Source organism: Chelonia mydas, chromosome 6 (genome assembly GCF_015237465.2).
Source record: "Chelonia mydas isolate rCheMyd1 chromosome 6, rCheMyd1.pri.v2, whole genome shotgun sequence".
Classification (NCBI taxonomy): domain Eukaryota; kingdom Metazoa; phylum Chordata; order Testudines; family Cheloniidae; genus Chelonia; species Chelonia mydas.
Genome location: NC_051246.2, coordinates 72,629,291 through 72,649,077, shown reverse-complemented (window position 1 = coordinate 72,649,077; position 19,787 = coordinate 72,629,291). Strand labels below are relative to the sequence as shown.

At 43.4% G+C, this 19,787-nt stretch overlaps 2 protein-coding genes across 27 annotated transcripts in view; both read right to left on the bottom strand.

The window, feature by feature from the left end:
* INO80 (INO80 complex ATPase subunit) overlaps nucleotides 1-5,556 on the bottom strand; it is a 129,401-nt gene extending 123,845 nt beyond the window's left edge. Inside the window, exon 1 of the mRNA XM_037900465.2 lies at nucleotides 5,108-5,556. The gene's annotated coding sequence lies outside the window, so the exon portion shown is untranslated. The remainder of the gene's footprint in view (nucleotides 1-5,107) is intronic.
* A 5,114-nt stretch (nucleotides 5,557-10,670) lies between these two features.
* The window catches only part of EXD1 (exonuclease 3'-5' domain containing 1), a 33,516-nt gene continuing 24,399 nt past the window's right edge, over nucleotides 10,671-19,787 (bottom strand). For 24 of the 26 annotated variants that reach the window (XM_043550022.1, XM_043550016.1, XM_043550027.1 and 21 more), the window contains one exon: nucleotides 10,677-13,645. In XM_043550022.1, coding sequence (XP_043405957.1) covers nucleotides 12,866-13,645 — 780 coding nt within the window. In that variant the 3' untranslated portion in view covers nucleotides 10,677-12,865. Of the gene's footprint in view, nucleotides 13,646-19,787 lie in introns of all 26 variants that reach the window. The other 2 variants (XM_007055812.4, XM_043550013.1) reach the window with 1 other exon arrangement.

Genomic DNA, 19,787 nt, shown 5'->3' with positions numbered 1-19,787 from the left:
CAGCCAGCAGCTGGCTGCATTCATAACAGCACCCTGCCCAAAGAGCCAGGTTAGCAGGCACTGGATATGGTGGGGGAAGACAGAGTAGGGCACACAGGGCTGCTGGAGGGTCACAGAATGGGGTTCAGAAGGGCTAGTGGGAGGAACAGACTGGGGCAGGGGCTCAGGAGCCAGTGGAGTGACAGCATTAAGCCAGAGGCTAAATGGAAAAGGGACTGCAGGGCCACACAGGGACGGGGGAAGATGTGTCTGACTGAATGGGAGAGGCTAGGCGTCAGCCAGGGTTCACCAACAACCCCCACGCTCCCCACAAAAAAGACTGTTTGATACTTTTCTCACCCACACCCAACTCCCACCAGGTTCGCTCCCAAGCTCCTTTCCTCTCCCTCAGCTCCTCCATTATCCCTGACACTCCATGCCTTTGCACTGCTTCGGAGGGGTGCAAGAAATGTTTCTGTAGTGTAGTTTAAATGAACTATTCAAAGTTCTGTACTGATTTATCTAGTAAGGAATTTTCTGTATTGTTACAGACATACTTGCTGACAAGTATTTTGAAACAAATTATCAAAATAACTGAAAGTGGTGTGATTATATGTGTTATTTTGACAAAATTTGCAGAATTTTAAAATACCGTGCGCAGAATTTTTAATTTTTTGGTGCAGAATTCCACCCAGGAGTACTTCGTAGCATACACTAGGCCTTAGTAAACCAAGTGCAGTCCCCATTTATTCTTTTTTCTGGGGAAATATTTCTCAGTATAACTTCAGGGTAACAAGCAAGTACATTTATTAACAAAAGATTGCAGGCAGGCAAAGAAAATTTAATTTTACGAACCTATAAATTTCAGTCCCCATTAATGTTAAGCCTGAATAAATACAAATTACTTTGACTACCTGCGTACATATACCGGGGGGGGGGAGGGGGGGAAGCATTTGCGACCCTTTTCAATTTAGGATAAAAAAAAAAAAAGAGAGAGAGAGAGATAGATCATTTCTTTGCCTTCTCTGATTGATGGCCCTAATGGCTGAATTTACACTATTATCTTTTTATAGTACATTTCCTTTTGCTACATTACTTTTTTTGCATTTTTTTCCAAGAAGGAAATTAAGTGGGATGAAGATCAATTACATTCTGTTAGCTATTTTGAATAATGGGTTCATTATTATTGCACCCAAATATCCCAGTCAGGGTTGGGGTCCTACAGATTATAAAAAGGAATTACAAACATGTATGACAGTTTTACTGGAAACATACACACAAGTGGAGAAGAGAAAACCTTAATACATATGCATATAGCCAATAAACAGAAAAGTCTGACAGTACTTCCAGCAACACAGATACCACCTTTAACTATGTAAACCGCAGACTAGAAAAGTGACTTGGAGAAATCAAGCAATGCAATTGACTATATACTTGTTCAATAAGGGGCAAATCCAGCTCTAGAGGGCAGGGGACTGGATTTCTGGAGCCCCTGCACAAAGAGTCACATACATTCTGTGCCCCCTGAAGCACCTGTCTACAGGGGCTTCACGTGCACTTGCCACACAGTGAGAATTAAGTTGCATGTTGAGAGTAATTCAGGACATCTGTTGTTATCCTGGTACACCAGCCTTTCCCTCTGCATAGCTGGGGTACAATTCCAACCTGGAGGTTTTTTCAACCCCAGGTTGGAATATTGGCTGTGGAACATTAGAGGAGAGAAGATCTTTCTTCTGCCAGTCCCTAAAGAGATTTCCAGCACACAGGCTTGCCAGGCTGTATGCTTGGTATAGAATTTATACAGTATAACCAAGTGAGTAAGAACGTGTTCCCCCAGTTACTAGACAATGTTAAAATAATGCCTTGCAAACATAAATGAGACACAGGGAACACACTGGCAAAAAGCGAGTTAAAGAAAACCTTTCTATAAATCTTGAGAACAAGCTCACATTGCAGTCCATTTCTTGTTTTTTTCATTACATATTGATCCGAGAACGTTTTTAGTTTGAAGATATTGTTTATGAATAAGGCTAAGATTTTGTCATGGGTATTTTTAGTAAAAGTCACGGACAGGTCACAGGCAATAATGAAAAATTCACGGAAGCCTGTGACCTGTCCCTGACTTTTACTAAAAATATCCAGGATAAAATAAGGAGCCTGGGCAGCTGCGGGTGGACTGTGAACTCCAGGGTCCCCCTCCACTGGCAGCTCCAGACTCCGGGGGTTCCCCCTGCCACCACGGAGGCCGGGAGCTCTGGGGGTCCCTCCTGCCCGAGAGCGGTGAGGTCCCTCCTGTCACCCACAGAGGCGGAGAGCTGCGGGGGTCTCGTGCCGCCCGGAGAGCGACGGGGATCACCCCACCGCCCGTGGCGGTCAGGAGCAGCGGGTGTCCCCCCTGCCGCCTGCGGTGGCCTGGAGCTGCAGGAGGTGCACCTGCTGGCAGGGGACCCTGCAGCTCCCAGCCAGGGCTGGCTGAAGTCACGGAGGTCTCTGTAACTAAACCGCAGTCTTATTTATGAAGAATACACTAGAACAGTGATTCTAAAGTGCAGTACATGACAGCACGCAGCCACCAGGAACTTTATGTGTGGCCATCACTACTGGAAGAGAGAGAAACATTGAACAATTCCCTTTCAAGAGCCTTTTGAAATAAACAAAAGTTCACTGACATTTACAACTACGTTACTACAAAAAGAAGCGTGAGAATTGTTACAATTTTTTTAAAATGTATATAGTTAATAAAAACCCATGTAACATTTGTGGTATTCATAGTACATATTATTCTTCACACTTGATTATTTTATTTACAAGACACTTCCAAATAATCACATAACAAAATATTATATTAATGACAGTTTAAACTGCCAAAAATGCAGCCACAATGAATTTGCTGTCGGTATGTTTGTCCACAATAAAATTCATTTGTGAACCACTACATTAGCACATGAAGAATTCGTTACTGCATAAACTAAAGAAAAAAATGTATTTAATGTTGGTGGATGTACAACCACATGACAGTAATGTTTAAACAGTATTAATATAGTTTTGTTCAAATTAAGGAAATATAAACGTTAAAATTTTAAAAGAATATCCATAAAAAACAGTTTTAGTATAAAATAGTACAGCATTATTCACATATCCATGTGCATGCAAAGGGAAAATGGCATAACTGAGATGAAAATTTACTATATATGATCATATTAGTAAGATAAAGATTGGTGTATTATTGAGAAATATTATACGATCACATAGAGATTGTATGGTAATGTACTCTTGCAAGGAAGCAGAATTAAGTTTGATCAATGAGTCTTAATTCAACATTTTCTGACTTGTGCACTTACCTGCATAAGCAAAATATTTAACTTTATTTTATTTTAACTTAATGTGTTACCTTTTAATCAACAAAGACTCTAAATATGCACGGAGTACCTCATAAACCAATCTCTGTGCCCACCCAATGCATAAGTGCAGGGACCCATCTACATGAAGCTCATTGCAGAATTAGGATTTTAAGAACTGTGTCACATATTTACATTATACAGAAAATTCATAACCACCACTGCCCAGTACAGGACATTGTGGGAGCCAATGTTAAGCTGATTTTACAAACATCTCAGAATCCTTTAACTCTTAAGATACTGAAACTGGAATACTCAGATCTGATGATTTGACTAAATTTGGTGAAACTTGATTCAGCTGCACAGTAAAATAAAATGCATATATACATTTCATTATGCACATCTTGCCAAACACCCCATACTCCTCCAAGATACAAGAACAAGTATCTAAGATCTAAAATAAAAGAGTATTGAAATTTGACATCTGAATGATAAATGAAAGATTACTTGATGACATGCAAAATGTACAAATATGATTCACATCATCAGTGATGTCAAAAGGACAGTTACAGCTCCCCCTTGCTGCCCATGACAAAAGTAGCTACAGTGTGCGGGTGAACGAATTGGACATTGCACAGTTGGTGTTTGGTGGATTATATTTAGTCTGACAGTTGTGGCTCTGTCTGTATGGAGCTGTGTGTTTGGGATGGATTTACATTCTATAGTCAAGAAGAGCAGTAGAGAAGTTTTCACCAGCAACCATAATTATAATCATCAAATCATAGATACTTGTTTACTGGAGATCATTAACCAAACACACAAACTTAATCCCCTCTCTGCATCTACTGTTCTAACAGCAAGATTTCAGGAAAAGTTATGAGTGACTAAACTCAGGATATAAGTATTTATCCCGTCTTTAACTATACTGTTTTCTATCTGCAAACACAACTGTATATATGGAAGCATTAGCTTGTGCAACAGCAAACATCAGTGTGCCACTTTGCTGGTAATGCATGTTACAAGTATACATAGGACACATGTCCCAGCTCTTTTAGCCATGCAACGGCAAGCACCATTGTGCAATATGATTGCTTGAGCTTATAGGTACAGATATGAAATAGCCCCCAGTCCTTGTTTTTGAGCAACATTATTGCATCTGGGTGCTACAAGTGCCATTAGGAGGCATGGCACTGATTATCACTTCCATGGGACAATACTGGAGATGCATTCGAGATACAGGTGTGCCACGCACCCTGACTCCCTCCGCTGGGCAGCAGCAAGTAATCTATGTGCAAGATTATTGCACGTGTGCTCCAGGTACCAGCCCGACCCACAGAGCCGGCTGTCACCCCCCCGTGTGACACGGTTACGCGTGTGCATGACAAGCGTGACTACACCTCGCACCCGGCTGCCGCGTCGTGCAGCGCCCGGGCACGTGGGCCTTCCTGGTACAAGCCGGGACACATCGCCCCGGCGAGCTCCACAGCCCAGCCCAACGCACACGCCCCTCCCCCCGCTCGAGGGGCAGCTCCTCCAGGGTCCGGGGGGGCCGAAGCGGTCTCCAGAGTCAACCGTGCCCGGGGGCCCCTCCCCCCGCGCTGATATCGGGGTGTGTCCCCGGGGAGGGAGGGAAGAGACCTGCCCCTTTAAGAAGAGACCCGGCTGCTGCGGCCACTGCTTGGGGGGGGGAGGTGGGGGAGAAGCTGCGGCCTGGCCGGGCCCTGCAGCCGCCTCTAGGCGCTCTCCGCCCCGGGCGAGCGTGCCCTTGCCCGGCCGCCGCTGTAGCTCACCTGGGTGGCGGGCCCGGCTGCGGCGCGGGAGCGGCGGGGGGCTGGGGGTGTCTCCTGGGCTGGCTCCCCCGCTCTCTCCACCCGGCCTCTCGCCCTGCGCTGCCTGGGCTGGCTCAGCCTGTCTCCTGCCGCGGGGCCCTCTCAGCTCCTGCCTCGCCAAGATGGCGGCCGCGCTGCTGCTGAGGAGGAGGAGGCGGCGGCTGCGGGCGCTGGGACGGCGGCGGCGGCCACTTTCGCTCACTGAGAGGAGAGGAGCAGGGACACGGGGAGCCATGGCGGGGGGGAGGAGAGGCGCCATGGCCAGGCCTAAACAATCGAGCCCCGCACGCCCACCCGTTACCCCGAACCCCACCTCGCAACTGCCGCCCCGCGCGTAAGGCCGCTTCTGCTGCACAGCCCCCGCGTCCACACCCCGGGGCCGCCCCCCACACATTTGTCGCGCGGGGCCGCGCTCATCGATGCGCTCCTAGGGCCGATTGGTAGAGCCTGGCAATGACGAAAATTGCCGAAGGGATTCGGCCAAGCCGGTCGGGGTGAGACAGCAAATCTCGCGTGAGGGAGGAGGAAACCCTCGCGATGGTTAGCATCAGGAGGGGCGGGGTCTGATAGTCGGAAGGGGCGTGTGTTTGTGGCTGGCCAGGCTTGGTGGCTGCGCGTGGAGCGGGTGAGGGAGCTAGTGGGGCCTCTCCGCTGGCAGGTCGCTGCAGGCCCCAGCAGCAAGGCCTCTGTGAGACTCCTACGTCTCCCCAGGGTGCCCCAAGGCACAGGCAGCAGCCACTTGCCAGCACCCCCCCACTGTGACAAGGCGCAAGCAAGTGGTCAAGGGGCAGTTGCAGTAGTCCAGCTGGAGCACCCTCCCATCGGGCGGGCAGCAACGATGAGCGGGGTTAAGTGACTGCTGATTTCCCCCCCCCCGCTGTGCAACTGCACCTTGCTCCATGCTCATCTCTTCCTGGATGTGGTGGAGGCACAGAGGGGGGGGTCCTTCTGCATGCAAGAGATACGCACCCCTTACCCGGGCACAGGATTTCCCTGCTGAATAAGACCATAATGGGCAGCACTGAGAGCTGCAAGATGCACACCAAAGTGCCAGGGCAACTTGCTGGCCTCACAGCTGTGGAGAATTGGTAGTAGTAGAAAATGTATTTTGAAAGCACTCAAAAGCCTGATCTGGTGCCCCATTGTGCTGGGTAATATATAAATACAGTAAAGAGACAATCTGTGCCGTGAAGAATGACTTCTCCATGTTTTATCACCAGTGTCAATCCAGAGGGATCACCACCAAGTTGAGAAGCAGCTCAGTCTTCAGGCCCATTCAGTCCTTGGCCTCTGCTTCTGAAGCAACCAGTACATGTGCTAATGGGGGTATTTGCAATGTAGACATTTGGCTATGGAGACCTGGACTGAGACCAATCACTCACTCACGTGTAAACTATCAAAACCCATCAAGTAGTTTAATTCACAACTATCAGAACTGGACATGAACGCTAGACCAGAAGTTCAAGATTTTACATCTTGTTACTAATCCCTTGAGTAATCAAGTCTCCTACAAATATATTGTGATACATTTTGAGATATATAGCTAGGAGCTTGGTGTGAGGCAAGATGGATAGTAGGAAGAGCCAGGTGACAAGTTGGGGTAGCAGTAGTGGGACATAAGCAGGCATCACTGTTCCCTCTAAGCTGTGCACGTGTCCATGCGCACACAGATCCGAAACCCCGTGCACACGACAAAACACCATGCACACAAAAATTTGCACAGAAGAAATTTTTTGCACACACGTCCTGTCAAAAATTAGAGGGAACATTGGCAGGGATCCCAGTTTTCTGTGATAAAACCTCCAAAATTCTCGGATAAAAATACATTAAAATCTGCATTTTTCTACAATTAAAATTAAATGCTGAACTTTAGTTTTTCTAGCCACAATATATATAGGTATCGGTTGAACACAATGTTTTATTGATATATTTCGAATTGTTAAGCTAGTTCAAAACCTACCAGTGCCATCAATCATAATAAAATACAATTAATAGAATGATCCAGTCACAGTGCATTGTTTCTTTAACGTTGTCAATGGCTGCGCTATTTTAGGTCTTTTGTTTTCATTTCTTTTAATTCAGTTTATGTTTAGCGCTTTCCATGTGTTCTACAAGTGACTGCCTTCAAACATAATCTATAGCCTTGCTGCATACAGTAGAGAAAAGCATATTACCATCAATGTGAAATTTGTCCTTGCCAACCTCAGTGACACAATGTTTAGGGGTGATTTTCAGTGTTCGGCATCTTTCCATAACTTTAATTATGTCTGGAGGTTGAAGTGAAATTTGAGATGCATTAAAACATGAACTCCTACACACCATTGAGTAACCTCTGTACACCAGAAGCAGTTTATTGGAGTACGTTTAGCTATGTAAATTTAAAGTGCATTCAAAAATCAACCACAAAAGGGGAAGTTTGTGTGCACTGAGTGAGTGACACCAGTACTTTCGGTAAAATTCAGTTAATTGCTAATGTTTTTATTTTTTTACAAAATGCAAAAACTAAAGATACTCTGTAAAAATGTAAATTCTGCATTTTTCTGTGGCAAATGGATTTCTAGAATCCCTGGACAAGACACTGCAGCTGAGCTCCTTTATTACTGCTACTCGGAAGCCAGGATGGTCTCTGCACTAGAGCAAGCACACATTTTAGTGCCTTTTCAGAAGAAAGCAGACCAGCTGTACTACTATCCTGTAGTGGGCCTACTTGCAACTAATCATATCTACAATACATATTCCTTGTACTCTTTCCCATCCATTCTACACCACCTTCAGTCCTTCCTTACTGTATGCCAAAATGAAGGATCTGGTCTCACAACTGGGCCACTCAACTGCTTCAGGAACGATTGGTTGCTTCAGGAATTGTCATCATCAGAGCCAAAGGATGTCCTGAAGTGACTAGTAAACAATTAATTCCAGGATTTTTAGCAGGAAGAATGCAGGCTATGCTAAAATATGTACAGACCACATTCAAAATATTCTGTACACAAGAGTGATCAATAGCTGCAGTAGTCACATTACTTTAGGATTTGCTAATTAATTCATGGTTGCCATGATCTCAAGTAAGTCCACAGAGGGATCAAAAACCACATTCTACGTTTTTATACCAGGCTTGTTGCCATGATACTGAACTCCTTACAGGTTTTTGATGTATTTATTTTAAACAAAGTATCTTATACTAAGTATTAAGCAGCTCTAAAACATGAATTGAATGTAACTTAAGAAACAATTTTATTTGTGACTATGCTATAGAGTGCACCTATGATTTTCTCTAACAAGGTGCTTCTACCTTTAATATATGGCCCTACTACTTAGAAAGACCCAAGCCAAGGGTTTGAGCTAACCTTCAACAAAGGTTTCAGAGTAGCAGCCGTGTTAGTCTGTATTCGCAAAAAGAAAAGGAGTACTTGTGGCACCTTAGAGACTAACCAATTTATTTGAGCATAAGCTTTCGTGAGCATCCGATGAAGTGAGCTGTAGCTCACGAAAGCTTATGCTCAAATAAATTGGTTAGTTTCTAAGGTGCCACAAGTACTCCTTTTCCTTCAACAAAGATATTTTGCTTTTTATCTTCTTTAAAATCGTGGGTAGTGAGGGCTGCAGGCAAGTGATATTATAAACCACTGAGGCACTTGTAAATGCCTCAAGAGCTGTGTCTCAAGAATGGTATATCTCCTGCAGAGTTCCTATCTGGTTTTGGGTAAGCCTCTTCGCCTCTCTTCACTTTACCTTCCCTGTTATTAAAATAGGGATAATATTTACCATTCTCGTGGTTGTTGTGGAGGTTAGTGAATGCTGATAAAGAACCTTGCAGATGCAGTGCTAAGTGCCAGCCTGCCCCGAGTTCAATCCAATGAGGTGTGCATGCATATAGAGTCCACACACTGCAACAAGGGGAGGATGGCTCTGGGAGTCCCCTGGACATCATAGTTCATTGGCTTCTGTTCCTCTCCCGACCTAACTCCAGTTAGGAGTATATGGCTATGCAAAGTTCCCCCACCACAACAAGGGAAGGCCTGCTTGAATATCGTGCCTCCCACTTTTCCTCAAACTTCTATCCAATCAAGAGTGTGCTAATAGAAAGATCCCTGAAGTATGTTTTTTTTAAATTTATTATTGTGCAGCATTGGCTTTCTTATAATAAAGGTTCAGATGCTCTTTCTGTTTAAAGATTGTCTTGAAATTTGCTGTGCCTCATGAGGATGTGGAGTAGAGTTAGTGGTCTAAATTTTGGGTCATTTGAGCAAGGGGTTCCTGAAATACAGGCCCTGGAAAAGAATAGCATTTCACAATATCAGTAGTTTATCAATTCCCCCCAATACACCCACACACACAACCCTGGGCCTCAAATCACAGCTCTGATCCTCCCCCGACAGATCTCAGTTATGCAACATTTATCTGAGCTAGTGCATGTCACCTGCTGCCCCTTTGAGAAGCAATGTTGAAATATTTATTAAAGAAACAGTTTACCTCTCTAGAATAGTACATGCCAAACACTCACACAGCAAAGCAATTGAAAAGCACACATGCAGAAAGACTAGCCAAGAGGGTTTCCAGCCTTCCATTTTCACATTACATGTGTGGCTCAAGGGGCATGCTGTCTATGGAACCGGAGCTACACGCATGCAATGTAAACATGAACCCTAAGGTTAGCAGAAATCTAAAAATGATCCATAGGCATGTTGGTACTATCTGCCAAGGTCAAGGGTTATTTTTCTCTTTGGGAAATTTGCCCTGCTAATTTAGAAGAGCCTCTATTTTCTGAAAGATAATAAATTACACATGCCCTGTGCAGATATGGGAGAATGATTGCTGGGCATGTGTCTACTTTTCCACCTGAGGGATTATTATACCATAGTTCCAGCACTGATTCATCAATGCCCCTTTGGTGGGTCCAGCCTTGCTCCCTGCCCTTCATAGGTGAGCCAAGATCTTGAGGGGGCCTGCCCCCTCTGGAGGAAGTCTGAGCCCCTCTCCCTATTTCCCCATATGAGCCTGGAGCTGGAGGATGTTGCACCTCCAGGAGTTAGGAGGAGATTGGAGAGGGACTCATATCAGCTGCAATGTGTGGAGCTCTAACCCCTCTTCCTGCCTTCTGTGTGCGTTGGTATTCAGGGGATCCTCACCCCCCAGAGAGCGTGTAACTGGGGAAGACCTGCCCTGCTGTGGATATGTCTACACTGCTGTCAGGGTTCTCTCCCCACTCTGAACTCTAGGGTACAGACGTGAGAACCCGCATGAAAGACCCCCTAAGCTTATTTCTACCAGCTTACGTTAAAAACTCCCCAGGCACAAATTCTCCCTTGCACCTTGGATTTAAGTAACGCTGCCACCACCAAGTGATTTTACAAAGAACCAGGGAAAAAGACCACTTGGAGTTCCTCTTCCCCCAGCAATCCCCCCAAGCCCTTACACCCCCTTTCCTGGGAAGGCTTGAGAATAATATCCTAACCAATTGGTTACAAAATGATCAAAGACACAAACTCCTGGGTCTTGGAACAATGGAAAAATCAGTCAGGTTCTTAAAAGAAGGATTTTATTTAAAAAAAAGAAAGGTAAAAATCGCCTCTGTAAAATCAGAATGGAAAATACTTTACAGGGTATTCAGATTCAAAACACAGAGGATCCCCCTCTGGGCAAAATCTTAAAGTTACAGAAAACAGGAATAAACCTCCCTCTTAGCACAGGGAAAATTCACAAGAAAAACAAAAGATAAACTAATCCGCCTTGCCTAGTTTACCTATATTGGTTGCAACATTGGAGACTTGGATTGGGATGGGTTGGAGAAGATGGATTTCTGTCTGACCCCTCTCAGTCCCAAGAGAGAACCCCCACACAAAACAAAGAGCACAAACAAAACCTTCCCCTCTCCCAAGATTTGAAAGTATCTTCTTTCCCCATTGGTCCTGTTGGTCAGGTGCCAACCAGGCTATTTGAGCTTTTTAACCCCTTACAGGTAAGGAGGAATTCTAGGCTACCCTTAGCTGTATGTTTATGACAACTGCAAACAGGTGTGACTGAAAAATGAGTTGACATACCCAAGTTAGCTTTGATTTAGTTAGCTCAAATACCAATAGCAGTGAAGGCAGCACAAGCTAGATGCTCAAGTACGTATCCAGGGTCTCAGACAGGGCTGGAGAGCCTTTGCTGCTGAAGCTTCACTGCTACTGTTATGCAAGCTAGTATGTGCTTGAATAACTGCCACCATTCTAGAGATATTAAACTGCAATCCGCAGGGGAATTATGCATTTATCACACACATGGGGCAAGGGTCAGGCAGAGCACTCAGGAAACCCCCTCAGAGAGGAAGGATCCCCCCCCCCCCCAAGGTTGCCTCATCTCACAGCTCAGCCAAACTTCTCCAACTCATCCCTCCATTATTCAATACAGCAACTTTATAATATAATGAACACAGCTTGAGCACACGCAGATTATTCCCAGCTGTTACTGCCAGCTCCAGAGGGCAGAGTTAAGGTTAGGTGGGTGTTCACCTTAACTCTGTAGTGTCTGGTTTTCAGAGCCTTGAGTTTAAGTTTAAAAAACTAAAAAAATTAAGAAGCTTGTTTCAAACTGGTTTTATTTTTCTATTTAAACCATGACAGCAGACCCTTGATTTTTTTTCTTAAATACAGAGCACTGTAAATGTTTCAGAGAACTTGTGGAAGCTTGTCTCTCTTTAGCCCCAAAATGCACTGATATAGGGAGCATAATCCACCTCTGAAACACCTTCCACACAACAATGAAAAAAAGTAAGCCAGTACCAAAAGAAAGTCCTATTTGGGAACTGCTAGTTTAGTATTGTTTGTAAAAATATATGGAGTTTGTTTTCCCTGGCAATAATACTTCAAAAATGCACATATACATCACAGGCTGACAACTGGAAATCAATGACTCAACAGTTTGTGTCCCAGTCAACACAACTCAAACAAGTATTTTTATACATTCAAAAGCACCAACCCTGGATTCCATATGATAGTGAAACAGACTCACATTTCATTAATGTAACTCTGCAATCTAAGAATGAGGGGACCAAAGAGTGCAATCTTTTTGGGACAGAGAACCACACCTCCTTCCTGTTATGTACACTGTTAGTGCTCAGTGAAATCTTACTGGAGACAACCAGTCACAAAACTTCACAACACAACCTTCTCATTTCTCCCCCCACTCCCAACAGAATGAGGTGATTTTCTCTTCCAAAATATCAAAAGTGCTGACCATGCAATACTTAAATATATGTATTTACCAAATCATGGACAATCTTGAACAATCCCATGCTACACAGCTCAGTTACTTTAGCAGTTTGTGAAGATGATGGAGCTAAATCTACATCAGTGTTGTCACACTGAGGCCAGGTCTACACTAGAAACTTTTGCAGATATAGTAATGTCATTTAGGGATGTGATTTTTTTATACCAGCAAAAGTCCTATGTAAAATGCAGTTATACCTGCGCAAGAGTGCTTTTACTATTATAGCTTATTTTGTTCAGGGAACTGATATAAACTATACCAGCAAGCTATATCTACAGTAGGGCCTCGTCTGCACTACAAAAACTTTGCTAGAACTGGGTGAGAGTTCTGTAGAACTATTTCAACCAGTGGGGAACATAGAAATGAAATACTTTTCTCCAATACCTAAAAATTCTCGAAGACACTTGTACAGACAGGACAGTAGAGACAATTATATTTTCTTTTTTTGAAAGAGTAATAAAAATAACTCTGCTATTTTCCTGCAGGGCTTGGTGCTGGCATCCGGGTGCTGAGACCTGAAGGGAAGGCAAAGCGAACAGCGGAACTCCTTTCCCTTTCTGGCCTTACTGGGAAATGGGAAATGTGGGTCTGGGTCATCTTCGAAGATGGGTTCTGCCACAAACCAACAGTCTCTAGGACTGGGCAAGGAGGCAGTACAGAAAGCGAGGGCTGCCGTGGAACCTGGAATGAATCTTGAAAAGAACTGCTAGTTTTTGGAGGGGTATAGGCAGACACAATGGCGCTTTGCTTTGCACAAAGTAAGTCTTCATCCTTGTTTCCCATGAACAATAGACTTACCTCTTCTTTTAAAGATCGAGCAGCCTGTGTGTGAGGTTTCTGCATTGGAGAGAATCCCTTCCCCGTTGCTTGCGTGTTCTCTGATACAGAGTTCCAGCTGATCAAGTCTCTTGCTCCTGCCTCCATTTCCAAGGGTGGATTTTTACAGCCAATTATAGACTTTTTATTTTCCCAGTGATCTACCACTTGCTTTTGCTCATCATAATTTTGATGAAGTGGATCTTGGGGATGGAAGGATGTCTTTTGTAAGGCTGCTCCATTAGAAGAAAGCCAACCACTATCCTCTCCTTGTTTTTCTTCCACCTCCACTGCCTTCTTTCCTTTGGATTCCAGAGGTGGTCTGATCAGGAGACCCTCCTCATTTACCTTGTACTTTTTTAATGCTGTCTCTCTTCGCAACTTTTGGAAATCTGCCAGCTGATGCAGCTCCTCTGGCAGCTCCATACAAGAGGTCTGATTAAAAAGACAAGGAGAAAAAAAAATACAGGCAGAGCATGAGAGACCTCTGTACAAGTCACAGCCCAACAGAATAATCGCCTGTCATTAAAATTGTTTACTATAATGCCTCCCAAATTTAAAGTATAGTTTCTCTGGAAGAGAGGAATAACACAAAAAACTTTCAACTTCCTTCTTAAAGGCAGCCTACCACAGAAAAAATATTTGGGCTTGTACCTTTTGCTTCTTTATGATGTATAAAGAACTGAAAGGTTTAAAAAAAATCCTTCTGCTCATTTTTACATTAGAAATTTAGGCTGATCCACCCTGAAAGGCTTTCTGCACTAGGGAATTGTAGTAAAAAAAATTCCCACTGATAGCACCACCAGTTCAGCTGCTCTGGTGGTGGGGTCTCTCTTTTACACAAGGCTCCAGTGGCTTCTGGGGTTTTTACTGCCATGTCATTTAAGCATTGGTAGAATTCCCTATTGTGAACTGGAGAACTAGGGAAATGACCATACCATAAGAGTAAGAAAGACTGAAAGAAAGAAAAAACCCCTCAACCTCCCCCACAAAAAAACCTCTCCCCTCCAAAAACCAAACAACTAGGAAGGAAAGGGATTTTTAGACAGTTTAAAATCTGTTGGGTTTTTTTTTAACACCTATTCCAATGTTGTGACATACCTAGGGACAATCCAGACTAATGAGCAGCTATGTCACCCCTGTCCTCCAACCTAGGGTGCCCTTTACAATGCTTTACTGCTGTTGCCTCTTCCCTGGACTGCTCACAAACAGCTTCCAGTGTGCAAGTCACTCCCAGCTACATCTGTGTGTGCTGCAGCCAGCCAACCACACCTTTGTTCTTATCAGCCTTGGTCATACTGCAAGGTGACCCCTACACACTCCCAGTCCCAGATTTCCTCCCAGAAATGTATGTCTTGAATTACCCAGCCCTCTCCTAAGCAGTACAAATTCATATAAACTCCACATTTCTTTAATAGAAATAATATGCACACACCACCTTGTTAGCCCAAATAGAGTTTCCCAGACACTTCAACTTAAACACGCTAGATTAGAACAAGCAAAAGTTTATTAACTACAAAGAGAGATTTTAAGTATGTGCAAGTAATGAGGCATAAAAGTCAGAAACGGTTACAAGAAAAATAAAGATAAAGTGCAACTGGTGCTTAACATAAACTATGTTAAATTCAAAGCAAAGTTTTTCTCACCACATGCTCTCAGCAGTCTTACTGACCAAACTGCTTAGGCCAGGACCCCTTTTCCAGTTCAATAGGTGCTTCTTTGTCACCTCTGGAACATGAACTGATGGACAGAGAGGAGGGGTGCGTTGGGGTGTCTGTCTCTCCTTTTTATATTGTCAGTCCTCCTCTTGGAAAACATTTCCAGCTGAGATTCTGGAGACAAAAAGTCTACAGAGAAGGATGTTCCCTGCTGCTTTTCCTCACCTGTTTGGAGTTTCTTTGTCTACCCTTCCTGCTTGATGACTCTGTTTACTACTTAAATGCAAATTAAGCAGCGCACACATTCCTTTGTTTGAGACAGACCAGTTTGCCAACTTCTGCTGTGGTTTGGAACATGTGTTAACAACATTATACAGAGAAATATTACAACTTCACATACAATATTGCCACACATTTTATCAGGACAACACTGACCAGCAAATTATGAGTTTTTAGGTGATACCTCTCAAGGCATAGTTTGTTCAACATTTATTATAATAGTGTGTAGGGTGTGGACAGAGGGCTACATTGTCACAAAAGTAAACTTAGCATTCTGGACGGAGGATATCTTTGCTAAAGATTCACACCTCCACCCTTTCAATTAAGGTGCAAAAAGTTCACTAACATGCTTAGAGACAGCAAGGAGGTCCTTCAGCTAAATTAGAGAAGACCATTCCCAATACTGGTTACATACGAAGCAAGCAGTTTCAGGCCATCCTTATGCATCATAAAGTGGCAAAAAAAAATGCAAAATAATTTTAAAAAATCCTTTAACATGTCACCTTTGAAAGGGACAGGTCAAATCAGATTGACTCCAAAAATCTAGGCTTATAAAAACAAGATTTTTTGTAAGAACAACCTAAAAAATGCTCATGATATGTTCTGGTTATTTAAATTCCAATGGAAGTAGTTGTTTTTTTTTTTTAATTCCCCTACAGCATTTGCAACCCAGACATGTGGTCTTGGCTTAGAGACTTTATGTATGTATTGTTAAATCCCCTATTCATTGCTCTAAGTGCCTACATAACATAAACATACGTATTAAAGAATGTCACATTAATACCTACCCAGCCCTTTAGGACCACAACTCTTCTCCTTTCAATCCACTCTCACCCACTTAACCACCCCCTCATAAAGGCCTAGAGAAATAGATAAGCCTCCTAGCTTGCCCTGAAGGTCAATGGTTTGGCTCCGCTGGATCAAAATGGTGGTGGTAGTAGTAAATTCTAGTGTAAAATGCTTTTAACTGAAAATGTCCTGTCACTAGCCCTGTCCTGTTTGACCAGGAGGATGTGTGTCTAGCATCTTAAGTGCTGAGGTATCCTACAGGGAGACGGGAAGCCAGGCCCTAAACATTTAGGGCTGGGTCACTTGGAAACAAACTCGAAGCCAGTGCAATCTGTGGAACACAAGCATAGCATGCTTCCAATGAGAAGTAAACAGGCAGTCATTCTGTACCAGATGAACGTTCTAAGTAGTTCTCAGGAGTAGTTGTACAGAGCACATTGCAGTAATCTGTTCTAGAAGTGACTTTCATGGTTTCCTGTGTCTCTACACAAAAGACTGTAACAGGTCTGAATGCAAAAGAAAATGTTGCCAAATATAAATTGAAAAAAGCACTCTTGATCATTTCCTGTAACAAGGACATTGTCCAAATAACACTGTATGCCATTCAGTCCCTTCAGGATCTCATCCATGGCTTTCTGGAACAGGGCAGGTTTTGATGTGATACCAGAAAGCCACTTGTTGTAACAAAATAAACCTTTATGTGTGTTGATTGTGAGATGCTGCATCAATCTCTATTTGTAGGTATGCACTGAGCAAATCCAAATTATTGAAATAACATCTTCCACTAAGAGTAGCAAACAAATCTTCAATAGGAGGTAGTGGATACTGGTCTGCACATAAAACTGCATTCAGCATCACTTTGAAATCTCCACAGATTTGACCTGAGCCATCCTTCTTGATCACCGGTATAATGGGTATAGCCCACTCACTGTGTGAAACCAGTGACAAGATGCCAATGTTCACTCAACGGTCCAAATTAGCCTCCACCAGAGGCTTCAGAGCATAAGGCACAACTCTGCACTGGCAATATTTTGGCTGGCTGTCACGCTTAACAGTGAGCTTCACTGACTTGTTGCTCATCTGTACAAGTTCTTTTTCAAAAACTTTAGAATGCCTGTCAAGTATTTCCTGAAGATTTTGAGATGCTTTCATGATCGCCTTGATCTCAGTCCAACTCACATTGAGTGTGTCTCAAGCCAAGATCTACCAAATAATTGTGGATACTTTCCTTCAATCACATATTGTAAGTGTAAAACAAGTGATTGTCCACCTAGTTGAAACTTCACCTGGAGTATCCCTTTTGGGACCAAACTTTTCTCCAGTATAAGTCTTCAGAACTGTGTAAGTTTATTCCAGAGGAACTAGCGACAAAGTCTGGTGATAGGTAAATGCAGAAATCAGTGAGATGGCAGCTCCAATATCATGCTCCATTCTTGTATGAACTCCTTTGATCAAAGGTATGACCCAGATGCCATCGCTGACTCCAGCTTCTGATAACACATGTAATGCTAGGTCTCGGTCACTGTCACTAGAGCTAATCTTTTTCCACATTATGAATTCCCAAATTCCATCCTTTCTTAGGTTCGCTCTTCATAGGTGTCTTCTTGGATGGATGGTTACTCTGTGTTGGTTGCTGAGCTGAGCAACAGGTCATGGCAATGTCTCTTTTCTTCTGGCACTTCTGCAAATAAACTGGCATGGCCAGCAATCCTTCTCAGCGTGCGTAGTTTGTGCACAATGGCCACACGGAAATTGTTTCCGTTCCTGTAGTCTTGTCTCACTAATTCATGAGATGAACATCTTGGTTCACACTAAATTCCAGAGACTACTTCACTGCAGTTTCCATTGTAATTGATACTTCAACAGCCTTCTTGAATGTAAGCACTGATACAGTCAGTAACTTCTTCCAAACCGGGTCACTGCTTAATCCAGAGAATAACTGATCAATCAGGGCATCACTTAATGTTTACCCAAGCTGACTATGCGCAAATAACTTCCTTAGAGCAGCAACAAACTATGTTACCAACTCTCCACTTCCCTGATGGAACCAATAATGTTCTGCTATCATTGATGGGGTAGAAGAAAAATGCTGAGAATGTAACAGTTTCGGTCACAGTTGGAGATAATAGCAGTCTATATGCCTTCAGACTCATCACTGTCAGGAAGGTTGAAACTCGTTCATTTGGAATGGTGTTGTAGATTACAAATTGCTCAAAACATTTGAGGTACAACACCATTCATGATTTGGATTGTCACCAAATTCACCAGCAATGCCCACAAAAGTTGCCATTTCTTTGTTCTCTTGTTGGACTTCACCTTCCTGAACACCTTTAGTTCCACAGAGAAACTCCTTTTAGTGCACTATCTGTACTCCTTCTGCAGACTTCTTCCTTTGCCTGTATGTGGCCTCCCTCTGCTGGCTATAGACCCTCAGTGCAGGTTTAAACTGCTTGCCAGCCGCTTGCCTGTGGTCAATCAATATGGCAGCTTGCTTTCGCCTCACTGCTTTGTTTGCAGGAGCTCCAGGCAGCAACCTCTTCCTTTGTTCTGCTTTTAATTGCCAATTCCCCCTCTCTAGCTGGCTGGTTCACACTGTCCCAGCAGCAAAATCAGCAGTCTGCCACCTTGAGCCTCTAGATAAACTTTTCCCCTTTTTTCATAGTATTATTTGCTTAATGTTTCTTCTTCCTCAGGCAGAGGCAGCTGTAGACACTTGTAGGATAGAAATCCTGCATCTCAGAATGATATATTTGGACCCAGCAAAGAAGGAGATAGACACAAAGGGAGCTTATAGGACCACAGCTGTCTGCTGTGCTCCCTTTATTACTCAGGCTGCAAAACTGAAAACAGCAGGAAAGTGAGGCTTTGCACTGGGGAGGGGAGAGCACTCAAACATTCAAAGGGGAAGGAAATCACAGATACTTTTAAATTGGTTTAGTTTAATTAAGGAACCAAGTTTAATTCAATTCAAGAGTGTCTGCACAGTGATTTTGCACTGATTTAAATAAATCAGTTTTTAAACACATTTTACTTAAACTGGTGCAACTTTGTGTTTAACAGAAGGCCATAATCTAGTGAACATCTAGTTGTTTCCCCCACACACTGAGGTTACCTCTGCTAGTGCAAGTGTAGCTGAAAGCACAGTTGCCAACTTTCACGCAGTAAATAAGCACCCCGACTTTCACAATAAGCCAAAAATCAAGCTAATCCCGTTTCAAAACAAGGCCAAAACAAGCCAATCCCTAAGAACCCCAACACTCTATGTAACTAGATCCCCCCGGCATGCAGTCTGGGACTGTGGTGGGCCCGCTGTGCACCCCGACTCTCTCCCCCCCTTGCCCCTGCTTGCCAGGAGCCGATCAAAAAAAAGAAGCAACAAGCTACAACAAGCAACAGCCAAACAAGCAACAAGCTACAAGGCAAAAACTAGCCAACAAGCAACTCACAAGCCAATTAAGCCAAAAACAAGTCCAATTTCTGAGGGTTTTTCGTGGGTTTGGCATGACTATGCCAAACAGAAACAGAAGTGAAACCAACTATTTTCACTGTCCCAGATGAGAAGTTTTTTAAAAAGGAAACAGATAGTGTGAAGAAAAATAGATCATCAAATGTAAGAACTATTTAGATTTTAATAGCAATTAAAAAAAAAATAAGTAAGGATTTTTTTAAATGAACACAGCCAGATTAATTCCCAATCTAAATCCTATAGCGTCAATGGATTATAACCCAAGATTTGACCCATTGTTAGTATGGCTACTCCATCGGAGTAACCCACAAACTTTTTTTTTTTTTTTTTTTGGGTGAGCTGGTGGGGACGGGAAAATAAATTTATGCTTTTTTGCTTCTTTATT